Source organism: Sinocyclocheilus anshuiensis, unplaced genomic scaffold (genome assembly GCF_001515605.1).
Source record: "Sinocyclocheilus anshuiensis isolate Anshui unplaced genomic scaffold, SAMN03320099.WGS_v1.1 scaffold746, whole genome shotgun sequence".
Lineage (NCBI taxonomy): Eukaryota > Metazoa > Chordata > Actinopteri > Cypriniformes > Cyprinidae > Sinocyclocheilus > Sinocyclocheilus anshuiensis.
This window is the reverse complement of record NW_015544173.1, coordinates 165,867-167,723: the sequence shown is the minus strand read 5'-3', so window position 1 is coordinate 167,723 and position 1,857 is coordinate 165,867. Positions and strand designations below refer to the sequence as shown.

Genomic DNA, 1,857 nt, shown 5'->3' with positions numbered 1-1,857 from the left:
ATATTATAGAGACTGAGAGAGAGAGAGAGAGAGAGAGAGAGAGAGAGAGACTTGGTATATACCCCGGTTCAGATATCAGGGCTGTTATAGGTCCGTTTACGTTCAGATATCTTTATTGGCTACTGAAGTGCCGTCAAAGGTTTGAATATTAATTCAAATTGTGGGCGTACTCAGTAACGAACTATGATTAAAAAGTAACGAAGTAGATTATTTTGCACTTAAGTACAAGTAAAAGTACAGCTTTAAAAATATACTCAGAAAAGTACAAGTACACGAAAAAAACTACTTAATTACAGTAACGTGAGTAGTTGTAATTCGTTACCTCCACCACTGCCAAAAACCCTACTGCTGCACTCTATAACACAAGAGCAAATGATTAATGTTAGCTCCCAAAAAGGTCGATTAACAATAACATGCATGTGCATACAAAGAGAAAAAGCCATTTTTTAAATATATTTTAATAGATGTGGGCTTTAGTGTATCACTTTAGTGTATAATAATGTAATAGTGTCACCCTATTTTTTAAAGGTGTATGTTATGTGCTACAAACCACGTGAGTTAAAGAATGTGATAAATGATAAAATAGTAAGACTGTACTTTACATTTTCAACAAGAGGTCCGCAAAGGAACTGACATTATTAAAGTTAGCTATGGTGCTAAAATGGAAGACATTGTGAAATGTTAGGTTTGCAACATCACTAAAGTCAACGATCGTGTCTTAAATTAGCGAGATGCCTACCTATACGGCATTTTGGCAAAAAATATTCTTAAACCTAACGAACTGCCAACAAAGAAAGCATGTTTAAAACATCAACTGACACGGAACGCGCCTGTGGTCCACAAAACTGCAGTCTAGCTAGGCAGCCACAAGGCTTTGAGACACAGCCAGTGTATTGTGTTGTTTCTCTATCATGACGCTGCAGTTGAACAAGCTAACATGGCTAATCAACAGAATCGTCAGATGATTATATTAAAACCCCGTTGTCCTTTAATCCATATATATATTAAGGACGATGTATATGGATCCTAAACTATTTAAAACAGACTCAAAAATAAGCACCATCGACATTAAACGCGATAAATGTCACTGCTTTGACAGGCTAATGCTGTGCAAACACACCCACATGAATGCTGAGACGCTAAACACAGCAACAAGAGTGAATACTTCAATGAAAGTATATTTCTTCCGCGTTTTATCATTTCATAAAACTCGTTTTGGATACGAAAGAAAAAATGATCAACTGCAAAGGCAGTTTTTCACAAATTTACCTGATCCGGCGGCGGCCGCCATCTTGTTGCTCAGCAGCGGGGACGCGCCAACTGTGAACAATCGCCTCATGAATTATGCATATTAATAACCAGAGAACCTGGATACTGAAGTTCACTCCAGTGCCTTTATTACTCTTTATATTCTCCTGAATCTGTAGTAAAGTTAGTAAATGTACTTCAGTTTTATTTTGATATATTTATTTTTTTATTATTATTTGGTAAAGTTATTGAAAGTCAAGAGTAAAATAAATAAATAAAAATAAATAAATAAAAAACACACAAAAAATTGAAAGCACCCAATATGCTGAGTAAGATAAGAGGTTGGTATCAAAAGAATTATTTAATTTTAAGTTGATGTTTTTATGTATTTTTTATTAATTTATTTATTTTTAATGCAGGAGGCTATAGGCCTAGTGTAGAAATAAATAAATATAATGCAAAGTCATCATTGTTTAAAATAGCCAGAGGAAATGTAAATGTGAACAAGTGATTTAATTTACATTTACATTTAGTCATTTAGCATATGCTTTTATCCAAAGCAACTTACAAATGAGGACAATAGAAGAAATCACATCCAACAAAAGAGCA

The 1,857-nt window shown here is 34.0% G+C and overlaps 1 protein-coding gene across 1 annotated transcript in view; it reads right to left on the bottom strand.

The window, feature by feature from the left end:
• The window catches only part of ube2v1 (ubiquitin-conjugating enzyme E2 variant 1), a 39,863-nt gene extending 38,498 nt beyond the window's left edge, over positions 1–1,365 (bottom strand). Inside the window, exon 1 of the mRNA XM_016496168.1 lies at positions 1,270–1,365. Coding sequence (XP_016351654.1) covers positions 1,270–1,339 — 70 coding nt within the window. The 5' untranslated portion in view covers positions 1,340–1,365. The remainder of the gene's footprint in view (positions 1–1,269) is intronic.
• Positions 1,366–1,857: the final 492 nt, after the last annotated feature.